The sequence below is a fragment of the Pristiophorus japonicus genome, chromosome 2, assembly GCF_044704955.1.
Source record: "Pristiophorus japonicus isolate sPriJap1 chromosome 2, sPriJap1.hap1, whole genome shotgun sequence".
Classification (NCBI taxonomy): Eukaryota; Metazoa; Chordata; class Chondrichthyes; family Pristiophoridae; genus Pristiophorus; species Pristiophorus japonicus.
Window position 1 is genome coordinate 251,202,376 of NC_091978.1, and position 20,196 is coordinate 251,222,571.

The following is a 20,196-nucleotide window of genomic DNA, read 5'->3' on the forward strand; positions in this document are numbered from 1 at the left end:
TGAAGTATCTGCCTAGCTTCAGTGCTCAAGTGCTGGAGTGGGGCTCAAAGCTACAAACTTATGACTCGGAGACGAGGGTGCTGCATAATAAGTAAGGTAACTTTCAATTTAAAGGAGGTGGAAACCTTGGTGTTTTGGATTATCTGCCCATTATATGCCCTGCCTGAATTTTCTTTCAATTGACATTGAACTGACTTTTAAAATGAGGAAGGAGGGTTTGAGGCAATTTGATGAGACATCTCACAAAATGCTTATGGCTAAAATGAATGCTCATAGGATCCAGAATGAATTTGTAAATTGGGTTATAAATTGCTCTCCCAGTACAACAGATTAATTTACTCCGATTGCATATATTAGGGTCCGAGGGCAGCAAACAAATATGCTTATTCAGCAGCTCGCTTTATGGTTTGAGCAATCAAAACGTGCCAAAGATTGACTTGGTCAAAGTGATTTGAATTGACAGAAAATTTGGGTTTATTTCACCGCATGTTATAGAGGAATATCATAATTTGTATTATATATTTCCACATCAGTAATCATCTACTAAGTGCAATTAGGATATCTTTCACTTCTCTTTGATTCTGTTTTTCAACCCAAATATAGAAGATTAACATCATGCAGGATACCATCATTTATATCAGAGAAAATCTGAATTCACTGCAGGCTAAATATGAAGAGTTAAAGGATAATGTGAAGGACAAGTCAACCGGTAGCCAGGTAACAAGTTTATACATTTTTTTTGTTCTTCATCCTTAGTTTTATTACCATTAGTTGATAGGACAGTTAGAAGCATTCTCAGCCCTGCAACAACCCAGTTTGATGCCAAGGCTGTAGGCTTATAATTCAGTACAACACTAGACATGTTATAATCAATAAGTGAAGGTCTGAGGAAAACAGTGATACCCTCTTAATAAAAGAGGTTTCACCCAACATTGCTACAATAGTCAGGCAACTCTTGTAAATGTTTTGGAAAAGAGATTTTTGGTAAAAATAAATGGATCGCTAAAGATAATTAAATATTTTGAAATCCTTGTGTAAAATTGGCAGTGTTTGGCAATGAGATCAGCTGGGTTACTTTGTGCATCAGCAATTGCCAGATATTCTGTAATTCCTTCTGCAGTGCAGATTGGGTTGCACCAGTGCACATAAATAAGAAATTTACCTCCAACTATGCTACTGTTCTTGTGGAATGGAGATTCATTATGCAGAGAAAAAATTATCTGCATATTCTCTCCAATTAATATTTATTAACGGAGCTACCATCACCAATATCAATCTTGTGTAAATCTGTGCCTTTTATTATTCACTTTCTTCAAACCAATCCATGTGTAACCAAAAAATTATTAAAACCTAAAACACATGAATTGCCAAACAAAATAAAATTGGCATGAAAATTAACTGACAGATAAAAAGACATTGGCCCAAATTGTGAGCTCAGCGGTGAAGCAATGGCGCTCGCCGCCAACCTCAAAGAAAGCTGCCCACAAAGATCTAGTAATCTCTGGAGCGATCTCACCTCTCTGGACATTAATTTCATTCTGACGGCAAGTCTAGGGGAATCTCTAGTATCCAGCAACTGTGATATCATCAAGTTGACTAAGCAACCAAACATATTTTTCAGAGACAGCAAACCAGGAAGTAAAATGCATTGATTTTCTTTAGCTTTATAATCATTTTACAAATAAAGCAAAATAAAGATTTGGACATACACATGGGATTAAGGTAGAAGCTGAAATATCATAAACAAACTTAAAAAATATATATGTTTAAAAGCATGGCATTTTTATCATAATAAAAAAATTTGTCATTCCATAAATATACAATTAGTTTTTCAGGGTCAGAAAAGTTGTTCAGCAATAATTATGACTCAGTGTGCTGTTAAAAACCCAGTTTCACCTCATTCAACAAGGCTCAACTTTTTCGGTAGGTTTTAACAGCACTATTCCAGCGTAAAAGAGGACGTTTTCATCAGTTCATGATATCAGTTGATTGCCAGCTCTGGGGAGGTCAACAGTGCACCCTATGCAGGAGCAGAGAGTGACTGACAACAACTTCTGGATTTCCGCTTTTAGCTGAAAGTGTCCAGAAGTTGCTGTCAGATTCACAGTTGTAATGACTTTGAATGTGGACTGTTTCACCTTCATTATAACTGCAAATTCTAGGCCATTAAAATTTTTTGTGATAAAGTACAGTGATGCTGTGTTTTTACAATGTATGTCCCAACTGCACAATTGTACATGCATTTCAAATAGTAGGAACAAGAGCAATTGTTGATTTAAGTGATCTATAGTCATGCTTGCAGCATCAATGGAATACGTTCATGGAAACATAGAAACCTAGAAAATAGGTGCAGGAGTAGGCCATTCGGCCCTCCGAGCCTGCACCACCATTCAATAAGATCTTGGCTGATCATTCCCTCAGTACCCCTTTCCTGCTTTCTCTCCATCCCCCTTGATCCCTTTAGCCATAAGGACCACACATCTAACTCCCACTTGAATATATCCAATGAACTGGCATCAACAACTCTCTGCGGTAGGGAATTCCACAGGTTAATAACTCTCTGAGTGAAGATGTTTCTCCTCATCTCAGTCCTAAATGGCTTACCCTTATCCTTAGACTATGTCCCCTAGGTCTGGACTTCCCCAACATCAGGAACACTCTTTCTGCATCTAACCTGTCCAATCCCATCAGAATTTTATATGTTTCTATAAGATCCCCTCTCATCCTTCTAATCTCCAGTGAATAAAGACCCAGTCGATCCAGTCGCTCCTCATATGTCAGTCCAGCCATCCTGGGGCTTTCTGATTTGAAACAAACAACTGTTGATTGAGGAATACATATTGGCCAGATCACTGGTAGAATTCCTCTGTGCTTTTTTTTATTCATTCATGGCATGTGGGCGTTGCTGGAAAGGCCAGCATTTATTGCCCATCCCTAATTTCCCTTGAGAAGATGGTGGTGAGCCGCCTTCTTGAACGGCTGCAGTCCATGTGGTGAAGGTATTCAGTGCTGTTAGAGAGGGAGTTCCAGGATTTTGACCCAGCGACGATGAAGGAACGGTGATGTACTTCCAAGTCAGGATGGTGTGTGACTTAGAGGGGAACTTGGAGTTGGTGGTGTTCCCAGGCACCTGCTGCCTTTGTCCTGCTAGGTGGTAAAGGTCATGGGTTTTGGAGGTGCAGCCGAAGAAGCCTTGGTGAGCTGCCATGGGAGCATTTACGTCTACTTGAGAAAGCGGATGGGGCTTCGGTTTAACATCTCAGTTACAATCCAGCACCTCCATCAGTACTGCACTGAAGTGTCAGCTTAGATTATATGCGTGTCTGGGGATTGAACCCATGACTTTTACTTTTTAGATAGAAGGTCAGAGTTTCCCAAGTCAGGTATAACATGGTTAGAGGCAGAGTAACGTTCCCCTTCTCAGCAGTTAGTTAATGTCAGATGAGTCAAGAAGGTGTTCATTTGCTCATATTATCACTGCAGCCTTGTCTAGCTGCTCATTTTGTTTGAGCAAATGGTTAAGTCAAACAGTTTCCAACCTATTGGAATTATTGACACTCCAAAGGTAGTGCTTAGAGTTGCAGAGATTTTCTGTGCCTTGAAGGTTCTGTACGATTGGAAGCTGTTATTTGATTCTTGAAGATACATTCTGAATATTCTTTGTTCCTGGTCAATCTTCAAAGGGTACCAGGGTGCATCTTAGGGATCATGATCTCTGTTCACTAATTCTACTGAAGCCATCAAGAGGAAGGCTAAAAAATCACTGAGGAAGAGAAAGTGACAAAGAAACTCAACTAGAGCTATTACTAACAGAAGTTATCACAGGTGCAATATTCACTAATAACATTAGTGATGCGTTACATCTGCAGTGTTTTTCTAAATCTAAGTAGGAGTAGTAAGGCCCAGAAATTCCTATGGCGGTCTTCCCACAGGCAATTGCCTCCTTGCTGGAGATTTTTAATGAAAATACCTGGTGGTCTAGGAGGCGCCCTGGATTCTGATGGGGAGGCCTTCTCTTCCCGCGCTGCGAAGCGCTCTCCCGTCCCACGCAGAAGATGCAGTCGCGTGTGACTGCTCAGCCAATCAGGTAAGTATTTCCCAGGTTCCCATTAATAACACTGAGACGCACGTATCTACGAGTTCTCAGTGCTCAGAGAACAAAACCAAACACACAAAATAATAAAAAATAAAAAACAGACCACACATATTTAAAATTAATTGAAATTAAAGTTATTATGTCTTTTAAAAATAAAATATTTTCTTGATTTTTTAAAAAGTTATTTTAATTATGGTTAAAAATAAACTGGGGAGGTTTTTAATAATAAACTGTGTTTATAATTTAATTTTATTGTGTTTTTGTATGTTTTAAAACACTTGCACCTGTAAAAATAGGCTATGCACCTGCTTTTTCAGGCGCAAGATTTTTGAGGACGTTTGCTGGGCAAGATATGCGTAAATCCCGCAATCTTGCCCAAGAAATGTCCTCACTCCCGATATGTCTATGATCTGTCAAGCTCCAGCTTGACAGATCGGAAAAGCCGGTTTTCAGCATATGCACATTGCGCACTGAAAACCAGCTTTTCCGATGCCTTCCCGGGTCCGTAGAAACTTCGTACGGGCCCGGGACATCGGAATTTCTACCTCAACTTATGTTCTGTTAGCTACTGTAATCTGCTGTATCACTTTATTGCTACTGTTTAGCTGTTATTTTTAACACACCTGTTATGTAGTTCAAAGCTTAAACCAATGGTCTGATAAAAGTATATTCTGCCAATTTCCAAAATCGGAGCGATCACAAGAGATATTGTGTCCTGACCAGGAAACTAATTACAGCAATAAGGATTTGTCTTTGATCTAAGGCAAATAAATGATCAGATAGTTAGGGTATAAAGTCACATTGTAATTCATAGGAAGTAAGAGCTCAGTTATGGCAGTCTTTGTCACAGAACACAAAGCAAATATCTAGGTTAAACCTAAAAATATAACGAGACTAGATGTAACAAATGTGCCGTACATGAGAGAATGATATGCTGTGAAGAGAACGCTGTAGGAAAAATTGTTTTTGGATTTGTGTCTAATGTTACTTATTTGATGAAGAAGTTTGAATTGAGGTGCTGAGTCACTCCTATATAAAATGACACAAACGAGAAAACAGCTCAGCTAATGGTTATTAAAAGTACACCACAGCCCTGATAGGAGTTACCAGCTAGCTTTTACCTCACTATGGACACATAAAAACTTGAAATGATGCATTGGAGTGAAATTCCTTTGTTGCTCTAAGCTTGTGTAGTAATTTTGTACATCAACAGTAATGGACTATTTGCTCATTTTTGTCCATGTCTTCAAATTGCTTTTAAAATAATTCAATTTAATGTAAGGATTTGCCCTTAATGGTTTTTGGCTTGTTAAGCTACAATTAAAGGTGAAATTGAAAATCTGCACATACGTTCCTGCCCACCTAACATAAATGATATCGGCCATCAGAATTTTCTGGAGTGGGGCACTTCGTGGCATGCCCTGTTAGACTTTTTCCCACACCTGTCAAGTCAAAAAAAAATTGTGTCCTAACTTGCTGGAACTGCAAGCTGATAACGGTGTGGCAAGGTCAGTGGGGCATCTGGAACCACAGTGAATGGTAAGTCCAACAGTGTATCTCCTTAACCGATGAGATTTTAAGTATTGAGAAAGAAATAGAGGAATAACTGTGAAGGAGGGTGAATTAGAGTCAGTTCAAGTATAGAAAGATGATAGAGAGGGAAAGAAAGATTGGATTAAGGGAGAGAAAAAAAGACAGAGGAAAAGTAAGAAACACATTTAACAAATTAAACATTTTTAATCTCTAAGAACAACTTAGTAGCTGATGAATTGAGACTCCACAGTATAATTTGTTCCATTTCTGGGCCAGTGAGGTTGATTGGCATTGCATTAATTATTATCACATCATTTAAAAAGGAACTTATGCTGTTAATTACCAGACTTAACATTTTGTGGCGCGTTTAAAGATCAATTAAGGTGCAAATCCAAAAGGTTTTAAAAAATAACGAGGAGTCTATGGGTGAGATGCCACTTGGGCGAAGTAAACTGAGGAGTGGCGTAAATCGACCAGCAGTTTCTGGAGATTCGCAACTCATGGTGTATTTCTTAATCTCCTAAATTTGCTGGCCAATTAGCACATTAATAATGATGAGAGTTGTTAACACATCATTATTTTTCCAACAATTGTTATGCAGATAGAATGGACAGGGGCAGAGACAGTCAGAGGAGAAAATCAGCTGATTCAATGTACACACCAAAAGACTGTGAAGCAGAGAATCCTTGCTGAACAACATTATCCAACTGGCTACTGGTGAACCCAGTTTGTCACATAGACTTCACGATATTAAGTGAAGGATGCATAGATTCCTGCTCATCAAGCATCCTCATTTTCAGAGCTGGCCTGATACACGAAACAACTCAAAAGGGATCTTGGCTATGCCACCACCACCCCCCCCCCCCCCCCCCACTTCAGCAACAGACAATGCTCTTAAGCCCCACCTCTGACCCTTCCACACCCATGGGACGTGACTCACCCTGCACTTTTCCAAATTCGTAAAACCCTCCCTGGACAGGTACCTTCGAGATGAAGATGGAGTACTAGGGTGAGGATTTATTCATGGTCATCCTCATTTCTTACTTTTGCACTTTTCTTGAGGCCAGATGCCTATTGTTTTCAAGTATCCCTCCAGCTTCTCTGGGTACATAACCGTACATTCACAGTCAGAGTGAGGACACCCAACCCAACTCCCGCCTTGTTTTGTGTTATGTATCTGCACAATGCAGAGCATTTCTATGTACTCTCGTTAAGAGCATGCTGCAGATTTTTGCATAAAAATCAGGGTTTTTACTTTCTGTACTATTCCTCCATTTTACCCAGAAATTGCTCACTCCACCTCTAGATTGTCGCACTGTGTGCTACTAATCCAAGTTAAGAGGTTGCTCATTTAATCAAGCAGCATTTCTTGCAGGTGCTTTCAGATTGGTTACTTAGTCACATATTAGTGCACCCGAGCTTTCAGAAGACACAACGTAAGGTTGAGCATTTGACAGTGCTTAGAAAAAAAGGCAAGAAATTTAACTCCTATAAACACACTTTCTCTGAAGTAAAAGGAATTTCAACCGAATTATATATTACTAAATAAAGCTGATCATGAACTGAATATTTTCACAAGAGTTAGACATGATTTCAAAAGCACAAACAATTCAAGTTCTCAAATTGAAGTGCCTGTGACTAACATAAAATGTTAGTCAAAGTAACACAACATGTAAGTAAATATTAATTACTAACTAAGTAAGGTTACATTATTATCAAGTCAGATTAAATGTTTTGTGGTAACCATTCAAATATGAATCTAGGGCCAATGATTATTTAAACCAATCTTGTTAATTAATCATTAATTAGTCATTAAAGCCGGCACAAATAGTCTTTTTTATTTGTCTCATTATTTTCTCTCGCAATGAGTCTTATTCTTTTGCTTTTCCAATTGTAAAAAGAGGTAGATATTTGTCAAAAGATGCAGGATGAAAATGTTTTCTGTATTCTGTCTCGTGAACATCAGAATGCATTAACAAACTTGATGCACAAATGGAGATTGCACAAGTACAGAACCTATGTATAGACAGTGCTGACTTCAAAATGCATTTTACCTCAAAGTCTTCCACTTGATACCAGAGGGAAACTAAAGAACAACACTGACATTTTTCTACTTTCTTCAGGACTTGTCCAAGCTGTACAAATTTATGCGCAAACTGAATGAGTCTACTGTCTCCAGTTCCATGGGAATAAAGGATGAAATTCATGAGCTTCGCAACCTAACATTTGATCTCACTCACAAGTTCAGATCCATGGAAACAAGTCTGCATTCTCTTACAGAGCTGACAAACACACAGGTTTAGTATCACATTTCTTAATCATTTGTTTAGATGATGCTGACAATATCTTTGTATTTTTATAGTTTACCTGCAGTGCAGCATCAGAATATCTCAACAGTTGATTAATGGGATTAAATGAGCTGCTCTACAGAAGGTAGATTTAACAGTAGATGAACAGAAAGGTAGATTAAGGAAGAGAGAAGCAGACAGCAAGATAGAGCAGGGTAGTGAGATGAATAGGATAGTCCTTTCAAAGAGCTAGCACAGGCATGATGTGCCAAGTGGCTGCCTTCTGTGCTGTATCATTCTATGAGCCAACTCTTTTATAATTAGTTATGTTCCAATCAGTTCCATTTTTGACACTCTTTTGTCTAAGTGTTTAGTTCTTGCTATACCTGCTTAATGTCTTAAGTTCTAGCTGTTTTTACCATAAATACCATTCATATAAAATACATAGGACATGCAGTGACCTACTGGGCTACTTTCTGCCGCTTCCCAATAAAGAGTACAAAGTAGCTAATGCAGCATATGTAGCATTCCAGGCCTATTTTTGATGTAATATGGAGAACAAAAGTTCAATACATTTGTATTCACTAGCAGAAGTTATAATGGGCCCAAGTTTCGGCCTCAGTTGCTCCTGATTTTTTGGAGCAACTGTTGTGGAATGGAGTATCTTAGAAATTCAAATTCTCAGCATTTAGTTTGCTCCAGTTCTAGTCAGTTAGAACAGTTTCACTTTGGAACAGAATTTTTTTTTCAAAAGGGGGCGTGTCCGGGCACTTACTCCTGTTTTCAAAGTTTCGGCAGTGAAAACTTACTCCAAATTAACTTAGAATGGAGTAAGTGAAGATTTGTGTACGCTGGAAAAAACCTTATCTACATTTTAGAAAATCAGGCGTAGGTTACAAATCAGGCGTAGGGAATGGTGGGGGGGGTTGCGGGGGGTTTAAAGGGAAGTTTACAAACATTAAACACTTCAGCTTTACAAATAAAGAGCCATCATCAATAATAAATGATAAAAACATCAATAAATCAATAAATAATAAGAAATAATTTTTTTTTAAATCAATAAATAAAAATTTTTTTACTTACTGACTGCAGCACCGGGAGCCCTCCAACAGTGTGCTGGGATGCCACCCCCCCCCCCCCCCCCCCCACAGTGATTCTCTGTCAGTATCTCTATCTCTCTGTCTGTCTGTGTCTCTCACTCTCTGTCTGTCAGTGTCTGTGTTTCTGACAGTGAGGGGAGGGGGAGGAGTGGGGTAGAGGGAGAGAGGGAGGGCAGGGGGAGGGGAGGGAGTGAGGCAGAGGGGGAGAGAAGGGGAAGGGGGGAGAAGGGGGGGAGAAGAGAAGGGGAAGGGGGGGAGAAGGGGGAGAAGGAGAAGGGGGAAAAGGAGAAGGGGGGAAAGGAGAAGGGGGGTGGGGAGGCTGAACGGGCCGGGCCCATGGCCGGGCCCAAGACTTCGGGCAGGGCCCGTCCCCAGCACCAGATTTACAGATAGGTGGCATTGGTCAGGTCGGGTCCGGGGTCGGGAGCGCGGGTCGGATCAGGTCAGGTCGGGGCCGGTCCGGGTGGGGGGGGGGGGGTCGGGAGCGTGGGTCGGGGAGGGGGTGGTGGGAGGGAGGGAGGTTGGTTCGGTTCGGCTCGGGGGGTGTGGGGGGAGCGCAGGTCGGGTCCAGTCCGGGGGGTCGGGTCGAGTCCGATCCAGGGGCGGGGGGGGAAGCGGGAGTTGGGTTGGTGTCGCGGTCGGGTCCGGTCAGGGGGCGGGGGGGGGGGGAAAGCGGGAGTCGAGTCGGGTCGGGAGGAAGCAGGAGCTGGGCGAGGGAGGCAGCCTTATTCACGCAGCCCCAGTGAGGCCATTCGGCCAGGGCTAGGGGCTGCGTGCTTCGGGCCCCTCCCACACAGTTTTGGGCACCTGGAGCTACTGCACATGCGCGCCCACTGTAGCGCACATGTGCAGAGGTCCCGGCACTGTTTTCAGCGCAGGGACCTAGCTCCGCCCCTACAGCTCGTGCTGCGCCGCGTCGAGGACCAGCAGGGAGCCGGAGAATCTGGAAGTTTTTTTTTATGCGCACTTTGTGGCGCGAAAAACGGGCGTCCAGGTCGGGGCTGCGTCGTTCTAGGCGCGGCCCGAAACTTGGGCCCAATATGTTTACATGTATTAACTTTAAGTGCAGGGATTATCAATTTCCAAGCTAGGTTTACCAGCACAGACACGATGGGCCAAATGGCATTCTTTTGTGTTGTAATTTTCTATGATTCTATGATTTTTAATCAAGTTTAGAGTTCATAGTGATTTTATTATGCTGAGAAGGAATTAAGCAGTGCAGTAAAAAATAATGAGATGTGCAGTGGAAGTAAAATTGTGAATCCCAGTGAATGGGAAGTCATCCATACTGTTATATCTCACACAATTTACCAATATCTAATTATATTGGTCCTCTTCATTCCCCTGCTCACTTTCTTGCCAAAATCTGCTCCCGTCTGTTGTCACTTGAGGCTTATTGTCCTCTTGTTTACTTCCCTATTTTATGTGGCACTGCTCTGGCTGGGGTAGAAAATGAGGTCGGGGCCCATTACGTGGGAATCCTGCCTGTTTTTGCACCTGACTTGAGGGTGAATTTTAACCCCCAAAAACAGATGGGTTGTGGTCAGGTGAACTGTAAAATAAAAAAAATGTTTCAATCTCGAATCCGACCCCAACCGGCAGATTTCTGGGTTTTAACACAGTCGGGACAGAGAGCGGGAGACCAACCTACTCCGAGGAGGCGGGTTTGCCTTTTAAATCTTATAATGAGGCTGCGTGCCTCAGATATAACCTGTCTTCCAGGTTTAACCCTGGCCGGCTGTGTTCCGCAAACCTCGGGAAACCCGGCAGACAAATGGAGCCAATGACTGCTTCATGGAAAAGGTAAGTGCCTTTACAGCACTGTTTGAGAGCCAGGAGGAGCAGAAGTGCTTCCTTGCCATCGGTCGCTCCCACCCCCACCCACCATCAGATCCACCATGCAGAGATCGGGGATTGGACCTTCTCCCCGGGAGCTGACCGCCTCCCACCCCAGCCATGTTAATACTAACACTAACATTCCCTACCTGCTCCTGCGGCTGCGGTCTCCTCTAGAATGTTCCCCGCCCGACAAGGAGCCAAGCCTGGCTTTTCGGCGAGAATCCTGTTTAAAGGAAAAAGGGACGTCTGGGCCACCCAACCAAAACAGCTCACTCTTCTGCTGGAAGCTCTCAACCAAGTATAGGCAGGTGTGTTTAAATGAGGCAGTAAATTTATGGTGATGCCATTGGGTCCCACTTTCCATCATTACTGCCCCATTTCCAATGGATGTAACTAATAGCTAAATAAAACAGACATCCAGTGTTGCTGGACATTACTGAAAAGAATGAAGTACAGTACAATCTATACAAACGGATACCCCCAAAAAACAGATATAGGCAAAAACAGGCACTTATTGACAGTCCCAAATAACTTGCATTATAATAGATGCAAACTGCCCCTTGAAACCACGGACATTCCCAAATTCCGAACTATGGACAACCTTCAAATCACCAAGTCTGTTCGCAACTGAAGACACTGGACTGGTAGGTGTGATATATTCTTTACGCCATAAAAAACACACTACACATGATGGCTCTACAGAAACTTGTCACGTGACCTTGTCACATGCTGCTTTTATTATATACATGAGTAGTTGTATTACAACAGTAATCCACTAGGTGGAGCAGTAGTCCACTAGGGGGAGTTCTATATTACACTTCTCCCTCCTTAATGAAGAAGTAATCCACAAAATAATCATTATACATAACTTGCATGGTTATCCACAACAAAGGATATGGACTTATTTTAACATATTTACAAATTAAACTTAACCACTTGTTTTCTGATTCGAAGAGGATACCTTTGCTCTCAAACACATCTTTCCAATTACGGTGTCAAAATTAGACTCATTCTAGGCTGATCCTGAGAAGAGTTTTCCTCCAAGGGCAGCCCTTGATCTACATTTGGATTCTCTACAACTTCAGACTGTCTGCCTGACTCGGACTTAAATTATGACTTTCTATTGGACTTGTTTCTAGTATATCTGATGCAGCATTTGTTATTGGTATTCTACTTGTAACAAGACTATCTGACTCATCAGAAATAATCGAATCATTCTAACTTTCAACTCCTTCCACATCTGTAGATAAAATATGATCAATGTGAACAAACCTGTCCATGATCAAACATCTTGACCAAGTATGTGCGATGGCCACATATCTTCACTATTCTTTCTGATAACCACTTTAACCATTTATGGTGATAGTTCTTCACTCCCACCTTCTGATTTAATTTCACAATTATCTCTCTTACTCTATCTCTATCATGATTCTCTTTCTGTCTTAATTGTTTCCCTTCTGCTCACTGTGACAAATTTGGCTTTAACAATGAGAACCTTGTTCGTAGTGGTCGTTTGAAAAACAACTCTGCTGGTGTTCTACCAGTAGCTGTATGAGTATTACAATAATAATTAGAAAATTTGCCAATTTGTGGTCCAATGACAGCTGCCGTTTCTTTGGATTTGGATCCAACATTTGCTTGATGAGGGCATGCTTTACTATTTGTACTGTGCGCCCTGCTGCACCATTTGAAGCAGGGTGGTACGTTGGAACTTTGGTATGTTTCACACCGTTTCTGCTCATGAATGGTGCACATTCTTCTGAACAAAATTGTGGTTCATTATCAGACACAATTTATTCTGGGAGGCCATATGAAGAAAACAATCTTCACAAATTGTCCAGTGTTTTACTTGTTATTTTCCGCATTGAAAACAACTCTACCCACTTTGAATCTTCAAACTGCAATTCACCTTTCTGCACTCGGCCCAGGAAGGCAGCGGGCCGGTGCGGGAGGCCACTCGGCCTGGGCTAGGGGCGGGACAATGCACCGGGAGGCCAGTCGGCCAGAGCTAGGGGCGGGCAGGAGAACTGATAGAAATCACCGGCAGGCAGGAGCACTAAGAGATCGCACTGGGAGGCCACTTGACCAGGGCTAGGAATGGGCAAGAGAACTGATAGTGTTCTTGCCTGCCGGTGATTTCTATCAGTTCTCTTGCCCATTCCTAGCCCTGGCCGAGTGGCCTCCCAGTGCGATCGACCTATTAGTGCTACTGCCTGCCAGTGATTTCCAAGAGATTGATCACACCAGGAGGCCTCTAAGCCAGGGCTAGGGGTGGGCAGGAGAACTGATAGTGTGATTTCTATCAGTTCTCCTACCCGCCCCTAGCTCAACAAAGGAAGCAGAATTTAAGAGATACAGAATTTTACCTAAAAGAGCCCCAGTTTCAACGAGAGAGAGATAACAAGAGCAACACAGAGGGAGGAAGAACATTGCCATGCTCTCAAACTGACAGAGAGACCTACATCAATTGGGACTGTCATTGCAGACTCGCAGCGCTACTGCACATGCGCGGACATCACGAATCACCACTGCGCATGCGCAGAAGTCCCGGCACACTTTCCAGCGCAGAACGACTGGCCACGTTGCGCAACTGCAGTGAAGAGGCCAGACAGCGACCAAAGTTTCAACATTTTTTTCCGGTACATCTGGGAACGTACATAAGCGGCGCAACTCCGGTAAGTGCACCAATAAACGGGCTCGGTCAAAATTGAGCCCAAAATCTTTTCTAGACCTGGCCACCATGAGTAAATATGTGCAAAACTCTTGGGCAAGCACATTCCCAGGTGCTGGTCATGAAAATCTCCTAACAATTTGGACCTGAACTTATTTGAGATAACTACTCTTGCACCCATCATGAAACAACCTTTATCCACTCATAATTCATTCCTACGAATGAAGTATGGATGAATATCTTTCTCTGATACCTGGTTTGGTCAGCCATTTGATATGTAATCATACACCTTTGACATAACTGGGTCATGTTTGGTTGCTCTGCCAATCTCTTCAGCTGTGACTGGCAGCTCATCAATGTATGAAAAATAGAACACTTCTTCCCTATTGGGTGTAACTTATGATGGGGATGGCAATCTGGACATAGCATCAGCATTACAGTGACCAGCTTATCATCTGCACTCAATGTCATACGTATATGCTGACAAAATCAAAGCCCATTTCTGCATTTGGGTTGCAGCTAAGGTTGAAACTGGGGACTTTGGATGGAAGATTGCTCTCAGGGGCTTATGGTCAGTAACGATGGTAAACTTACAATCATACAAGAATTTGTGGAACTTCTTGACCCCAAAAATCAATGCCAAAGCTTCCCTTTCGATCTGGCATAATTACGCTCATTGGCACTTGAGGGCAAATTGCATGCAGCAAAAGCAATTGGTCTCTCCTCCCCAATGTGGAGTACATGAGAGATCACTGCTTCAACTACATATGGAGAGGCGTCACATGCTAGCTTGATCTCCTTATATATGTCATAGTGAACTAACATAGCACTCTCTACCACTTGGCTTTTACACTCCTTGAATGCTGTGTTGCATTCTTCTGACTACTTCCAATTAATCTGTTTTTTCAATAGCTCATTCAGTGGATGTAATACTGTAGCCAAATTTGGTAGGAACTTCCCATAATAGTTCAAAAGATCTAAAAATGATTGAAGTTCTGTGACATTCTTGGGAGTGGGTGCATTTCTGATTGCATTCAGTTTTCCCTTGGTTAGATGTATACTATTTTTGTCTACTCTATGTCCTAAGTACTCCACTGAGCTTTGAAATAACTCATACTTGCGAACTGTTACTTGTACTCTGTGCTTCTTTAGCTGTTTGAGCACTTCATTCAATATGTTATGGATTTGCCTGTTTGGTGCTGAAATGAGTATGTCATCTAAATAACATACTACCCCTTCAATGCCTTGCAAAATCTGATTCAACACCCCTTGGAATACTCCAAATGGTAGCCTATTAAATTGATTTAGGCCTAGATGAATATTTATAGTCGAGCGTGACTTGGACTCCACATCTAGTTCAAGTTGTAAGTAGGCATTTGTAAGATCTAACTTTGAGAAGTCAGCATTGCGAACGCATCTACATTTGGCAATGTATTGGGTAGATTACCCTCTAGAACCTGGTTTACGGTTACTTTATAATCACCACACAACCTTACTTTACCATCTGACTTAGGTACAGCAACAATAGGTATAGCCCAATATTATATCTTCAGTACAACTCACAAACACACACAATCTGTAAGATGGTTGCTAACATCAAGAACCCCAGTCAGGTGATTCCCTTCTTTATTGTTGTAAACAGCACTGGCTGCAGTGCCACAGGAGTCCACCAGATGACGCTATATATATATATATTACACAATATTACACTTCTCCCTCCTTAATGAAGAAGTAATCGTAACAACTAATCATCATACATAGTTGTATGGTTTTACATAACAAAAGATATGGACTTATTTTACCATATTTACAAATCAAGCTTAACCACTTATTTTCTGTTTAGAAGAGGATACCTTCGCTCTTGAACAGAACCTTCCAAACATGGTGTTGAAATTAGACTCATTCTAGGCTGATCCTGAGGAAATTTTTCCTCCAAGGGATACCCTTGATTTCCATTTGAACTCGCTCTAACTTCAGACTGTTTGTCTGCCAGATTCAGACTCAGACTTAAATTCTGACTTTCTCTTGGATTTGTTTCCAGTGCATTTGATGTAGGATATGCTACTAGTACTTTACTTGTATTAAAACTATCTGATGAGTCAGAAATAATTGAATCATTCCCACCTTCAACTACTTTTACATCTGTAGGTAAAATATGATCAATGTGAACAAACCTAACCTGTCCATGATCAAACATCTTGACCAAATAAGTGTGAGATCCACATATCTTCACCACTCTTCCTGGTAACCACTTTAAACATTTATGGTGAAGGTTCTTCACTCTCCTGATTTAATTTCACACTTCTCTCTAATATTCTACCTCTATCATGATTCTCTTTCTGTCATAATTGTTTCTCTTCTATGGACTGTGCCAAGTTTGGTTTTAACAACGAGAATCTGGTTCGTGGCTGTCATTTGATAAACAACTCTACTGGTGTTCTACCATAGTTGTATGAGGTGTATAACGATATGTAATGAAAAAATTAGCCAATTTGTGATCCAATGACAACTGTCGTTCCTTTGGATTTGGGTACAACTTTTGTTTGATGAGGGCACGTTTTACAATTTGTACTGTACGCTCTGCTGCACCATTTGAAGCAGGGTAGTACGGTGCAACCTTGGTATGATTCACACCATTTTTGGTCATGAATGGTGCAAATTCTTCTGAACAAAATTGTGGTCCATTATCAGAAACAATTTCTTCTGGGAGGCCAAATGAAGAAAATCTCTAATGTCTAATGTTTTACTTGTTATTTTCCACATTGGAAACACCTCGACCCACTTCGAATGGCTATCAATCACAATGAACAATTGTTGTCCTTCTAGTTCAGCAAAATCAATATGTAGCCTTTGCCACATCCTGGGAGGCCATTTCTATTATGCTTTTAATAAAGGATGAAACTGAGTACTGTGTGCAATGAGTAAGTGTGACCTTAGCTCCTTTAATTAGACTCCAGAGTGCAGGTACAGTGTGGGAGGCCTAGTTATATACAGTGCTCCCAAGAGATGCTGGGATCTCTTGGGACTCCAACAGGTAAGCCCTCTGGTGGTGGTGTGATACAGGTTGCCAAGGGTTAAATACATGACATCACTCAATAGTACACTTATTTACAGGGTGAGACGATCTGGGGCTTTTTGCTCCCTTGTCGATCGTCTCGGTACAAATGCAGGTGTGGGTGAGTTGGTTGATTCTTCACTAGGCAGCTGGGCAGCTGGCCTTGCCGGACTGCTGGGGATGGTGAGTTCGGCTTCGTGGTCAACTGTGATGTCGGTTGCAACTCGTGTGTGTGTGTTGGAGGGTCAAAGTTGGTGGTGTCCTCTTCGGGTTGCTCGTAGCTGTTAGTGAACCGCAATTTGGTTTGGTCCAAATGCTTTCTGCACATTAGTCCATTGGCCCATTTGACCTAGAACACCCTACTCCCTTCTTTGGCTATGACCATGCCAGAAAGCCATTTGGGACCATGTCCATAATTGAGTACAAACACAGGGTCATTGACCTCAATATTGCGTGACAAGTTTGCGCGATCATGGTGCATGCTTTGTTGATGCCGCCTGCCCGCGAATTGAGCATGGAGGTCAGGGTGGACAATAGAGAGCCTTGTTTTGAGCGCCCTTTTCATGGACAGCTCAGCTGGGGCAACCCCGATGAGTGAGTGGGATCTGGTGCGGTAGCTGAGCAGAACTCGGGACAGTCGGGTCTGCAGGGAGCCTTCCATCATGCATTTCAAGCCTTGCTTGATGGTTTAAACTGCCCGTTCTGCCTGGCCATTGGATGCGGGCTTGAACGGGGCAAATGTGACGTGCTTGATTCCCATTGCGGGTCATGAATTCCTTGAATTCAGCATTGGTGAAACACGGCCCATTGTCGCTGACTAGGACAGCAGGCAGGCCGTGTGTGGCAAACATAACTCATAGGCTTTCGATGGTGGCAGTGGACGTGCTTACAGACATTATTACACATTCAATCCATTTTGAATAAGTGTCCACAACAACCAAGAGTATTTTGCCTAGAAATGGGCCCGCATAGTCAAAGTGGATCCTAGACCACGGTTTGGAGGACCACAACCACAAACTTAGCGGTGCCTCTCTGGGTGCATTGCTCAGTTGAGAGCAAGTGTTATACTGGCGCACACATGACTCTAAATCTAAGTTGATGCCTGGCCACCACACATGTGATCTGGCTGCGATTTTTATCATTACAATGCCTGGGTGGGTGCTGTGTAGGTCGCGTATGAACATTTCTCTGCATTTCTTGGGCAAGACCACGCGATTACCACAAAAGACACTCTGCCTGTAAGGACATTTTGTCTTTGTATCTGTGGAAAGGCTTAATCTCTTCCTGCATCTCCACTGGGACGCTGGACCAGCTCCCATGGAGGACACAGTTTTTTTTTTACCAGGGACAGTAAAGGATCCTGGCTGGTCCAAGTCCTGATCTGGCGGACCGTAACGGGTGACTTTTCGTTTTCGAATGCATCCATCACCATGAGCAGGTCTGCGGGCTGTGCCATTTCCAGTGGTGTACAATGGTAGCCGACTGAGAGCATCAGCGCAGTTCTCTGTGCCTGGTCTGTGGCAGATTACATAGTTATATGCCGATAGCGTGAGCGCCCATCTTTGGATGCGGGCAGAGGCATTGGTGTCAATCCCTTTGCTCTCTGAGAATAGCGATATGAATGGCTTATGGTCAGTTTCTAGCTCAAACTTGAGACCAAACAAATAATGGTGCCTTTTTTTCACCCCGTAAACGCATGCCAGAGCTTCTTTTTCAATCATGCTGTAGTCTCTTTCGGCATAGGCGACCGGTTGCAAAATCCCCAATTCGTTAGCCTGTTGTAACACACACCCGACCCCGTATGACGACGCATCGCAAGCTAGCACTAATCATTTACATGGGTTATACAGAACAAGCAGTTTGTTTCAACATAACAGATTTCTGGCTTTCTCAAAGGCAACCTCTTGTGAATTCCCCCATACCCAGTCATCTTCCTTGCGCAGTAGTACATGTAGGGATTCTAGCAGGGTGCTTAACCCGGGTAGGAAATTACTGAAATAGTTGAGGAGTCCCAGGAACGACCGCAGCTCCATCACATTCTGTGGTCTCGACGCGTTCTTGACGGCCTCTGTCTTGCCGTCGGTGGGTCTGATGCCATCTGCTGCGATTCTTCTTTCCAAGAACTCAACCTCTGGCGCCAGAAAAACGCACTACGAGCGTTTCAACCTGAGTCCCACGCAGTGTAGCCGACATAAAACTTTTTCCAGATTCTTCAAGTGTTCGATGGTGTCCAAACCTGTGACCAGTATGTTGTCCTGGAAAACCAGGGTGCGTGGAACCGACTTTAGCAGGATCTCCATGTTCCATTGGAAAATTGCCATGGCCGACCGAATCCCGAATGGGCACCGGTTATAGATGAACAGACCTTTGTGCATGTTGATGCAGGTGAGGCCTTTCGAAGATTCCTCCAGCTCCTGCGTCATGTAGGCCGAGGTCAGGTCCAACTTGGTGAATGTCGTTCCTCCAGCCAGGGTCGCAAGTAGGTCGTCTGCCTTGGGTAGCAGGTACTGGTCTTGTAGCGAAAAACGGTTAATCGTTACTTTGTAGTCCCCACAAATTCTGACCGTGCCATCACCTTTGAGTACCGGGACAATCAGACTGGCCCACTCGTTGAATTCCACCGGCGTGATGATGCCTTCTCGCTGCAGCCTGTCCAGCTCAATTTCCACTTTTTCTCGCATCATATATGGCACCACCCATGCCTTGTGGTGGATGGGTCGTATACCAGGAACCAAATGGATCTGCACTTTCGCCCCCGAGAAACTTCCAATGCCTGGCTCAAACAACGATGGAAATCTGCTTAGAACCTGGGCACATGAGGCATCGTCGATGGACGAAAGTGCTCAGATGTCACCCCAGTTCCAGCGGATTTTTCCCAGCCAGCTTCTGCTGAACAGTGTGGGGCCATCCCCTGGCACGATCCATAGTGGGAGACTTTGACTTCTGTGCTGCCAATTACAGGGATCAGTTCTTTGGTGTAAGTTCTTAGCTTGGTGTGAATGGGGCTGAGCTTGGGCCTGTGTGCCTTGTTGCACCAAAGCCTGTCGAAGGCCTTTTTGCTCATTATGGACTGACTCGCACCCGTGTCCAGTTCCATGGATACTGGAATTCCATTCAGTTCCACTTTTAACATTATTGGTGGACATTTCGTGGAGAAGGTGTGTACCCCATACACTTCTGCCTCCTCGGTTCGAGTCGCTAGAGGATCGATCTTCCTCTGCAACGTGGTGGTTTGCAGGGTTTGCAGCTCACCTGAACATTCGCTGGAGGTGTCCCATTGTTCTGCAGCCATTGCACGCATTGTGCTTGAAGCGGCATTGATGGGCCCGATGATCACCTCCACAATGCAAACAAGGTGTTAACTGCCTCGCATTACTGATTGATGGCGGACTCTAGGTCATCTGAGTTCATGCAGCAGCCGGCGTGTATGTTCTGCCATGTATGTTCCTGCTTGAAAACGACGTTACTTTGTGCACAGTACTAGCCAAAAACTCTTTGTGCTGCGAAATTTGTTTGGTGTTTTCGCTGGTGGACATAAATGCCTGGGCTATCGTTATAGCTTTGCTCAGATTCAGTGTTTAAACAGTCAATAGTTTGCAAAGGATTACCTCATG

General features: G+C 43.1%; 1 protein-coding gene across 1 annotated transcript in view; it reads left to right on the top strand.

The window, feature by feature from the left end:
• The window catches only part of LOC139233663 (EF-hand calcium-binding domain-containing protein 14-like), an 88,931-nt gene that overhangs the window by 44,279 nt on the left and 24,456 nt on the right, over nt 1–20,196 (top strand). The window contains exons 5-6 of the mRNA XM_070864071.1: nt 604–717; nt 7,753–7,926. Of these exons, the coding sequence (XP_070720172.1) occupies nt 604–717; nt 7,753–7,926 (288 nt within the window). The remainder of the gene's footprint in view (nt 1–603; nt 718–7,752; nt 7,927–20,196) is intronic.